The sequence below is a fragment of the Priapulus caudatus genome, unplaced genomic scaffold (assembly GCF_000485595.1).
Source record: "Priapulus caudatus unplaced genomic scaffold, Priapulus_caudatus-5.0.1 Scaffold6178, whole genome shotgun sequence".
Lineage (NCBI taxonomy): Eukaryota > Metazoa > Priapulida > Priapulimorpha > Priapulimorphida > Priapulidae > Priapulus > Priapulus caudatus.
Genome location: NW_014583239.1, coordinates 1,624 through 3,791, shown reverse-complemented (window position 1 = coordinate 3,791; position 2,168 = coordinate 1,624). Strand labels below are relative to the sequence as shown.

The following is a 2,168-nucleotide window of genomic DNA, read 5'->3' as shown; positions in this document are numbered from 1 at the left end:
TATATATATATATNGAGAGAGAGAGGGAGGGTGAAAGAGACGCAGCGAGAATGCAAAGAATCGATGAGGCAAATGGCTGTCTGGGATTAGTTTTATATGCGTATTTATCGCGTCATTTAGCTCTGATTGAGTTCATGACGATATGCCTTGTCACTGCGACACGCACGCGCACGCACGCACGCACGCACGCACATACACACGCACGCACGCACGCACATACACGCGCACGCACGCACACCTGCCGTCTACTACACGACGTTATACGACACACAATAGAGCTACGTAGATGTTGTACTGCTATGTATGTATGTATGTATGTATTGTATGTATGTTATGTATGCTATGTATGTTATGTATGTATGTATGTATGATGTATGTATGTATGTATGTATGTATGTATTGGTATGATATGTATGTACGTACGTACGCTACGTACGGTACTGTACGTACGTACGGTATGTATGTATGTATGTATGTAGTGTATGTATGCTATGTATGTATGTATGTTAATGTATGGTATGTTGTAATGATATGTATGTATGTATGTATGTATGTATTGTATGTATGTATGGATGTAATGTATGTTATGTATGTATGTATGTTATTATGTATGTATGTATGATATGTATGTATGTATGTATGTATGTATGTATGTATGGTTGATGACAACGACACGTCACGTCATGGTCGCATACATACATACATACATTGTCCGCAGGCAGCTGCAGTGTCACCGCATCACGCTGCACAAGAATCTATTCTTCAGCTTCGTCTGCAGCGGAGTGACAATCATCGCCTACGAGACTGTGATCATGCACGACACGATCACGAGTCCGGACCCCATCAAGGATCGAAACAAGGTGCGGACAATGACGACGACGATGACGACGACGATGACGATGATGATGACAATGATAAAATCGACGACGACAATTTTGAAGATAACGCGACAACGACGACGGTGTCGATCACAGTGACGACCTTGACGGTTAATAAGTTGGTTAAGGTGACAATAATAATGACGATGATGATGATCACGACGACGACGACTATGATGATGATGATGATATCGACGACAACAACAATGATGATGATGATGATAATAATGATGATGATGATGATGATGATAACTTTAGTGTTTATGAGGTAAGATGATGATGATGAAAAAGAAGAAGAAGAGGATCATATATAGCATATATCACCTCATGCTTTGACCACTTGCCCCGCATTCTATTTGTACGTCAACATGTGCGTAATTTCCTTTCAGCACTCTACCTGTCAGCGCACAATGTTAAATGATATTGCCTCGCTCTCATCGTGTCAATTAACAGGTGTTATTTGCGCGTTATTAAAAGGAAGGAAGACCCTTGTACTTTCATGACACGGGCGTCAAAACTAGCCTACCTGTTAATTACTTCTCTCACCCACTACAGGTGCACGCACACAGACACGGTCTTTATATTATATATATAATAATATATATGTGTATATATATATATATATATATATGGCTGATAATATTACTGCTCGTGTCAGGCTGGTTGCAAGATCATCATGATTCTATCGAAGTACTTTCGCATCACCAACTACATGTGGATGTTCTGTGAAGGCTACTACTTACACAAGCTGATCGCGTCGGCCTTCCACGAGCAGAAAAACCTCGTCGTATTTTACCTGATCGGATGGGGTGAGTGTCGCTACAGCAAGAGGGGGAGGGGAAGGTAGCGTAGAAAGGTGTGGAGTAGGAGGAAGGGAGGGGAAAGAGGAGGGGAGGGAAAGGAAGAAAAGGAGGAGAGGAAATGTATGTAAAAGGCTGAAGGTAGGTATAGTTAGAGGGTGAATGGCAAAGAGAGCGGAGAAGAGAGAAAGTTAGAGGAGGACGGGCTGAGAGTAGGAACGTGATGGTGCGAGGAAGGAAAGGCAATGATCGAGGAGGAGGGGTGGGAAGCGTTAGAGGGCACTCGTGAAAATCACACTTGATTGCTAAGTAACCAGAGAATTCGTGTGGGTAGCATGTTTCCCTGCCACAGGTAATTAGTTACCGCGGTCAACGTATGTGTGTGTGTGCATGCGTGCGTGCGTGAGTGAGTGCGTGTGTGCGCGCGTTTATATACGCATGTATGTATGTATGTATGTATGTATGTATGTATGTATGTATGTATGTATGT

The 2,168-nt window shown here is 42.6% G+C and overlaps 1 protein-coding gene across 1 annotated transcript; it reads left to right on the top strand.

The window, feature by feature from the left end:
* Positions 1 to 718: 718 nt before the first annotated feature.
* LOC106820061 (calcitonin gene-related peptide type 1 receptor-like) lies at positions 719 to 1,687 on the top strand (the record flags this gene model as incomplete). Its single annotated transcript, XM_014824620.1, has 2 exons — positions 719 to 860; positions 1,537 to 1,687. Coding segments are annotated over 2 exons (293 nt in total), but the record flags the coding sequence as incomplete, so codon positions are not given.
* Between the last annotated feature and the right edge of the window lie 481 nt (positions 1,688 to 2,168).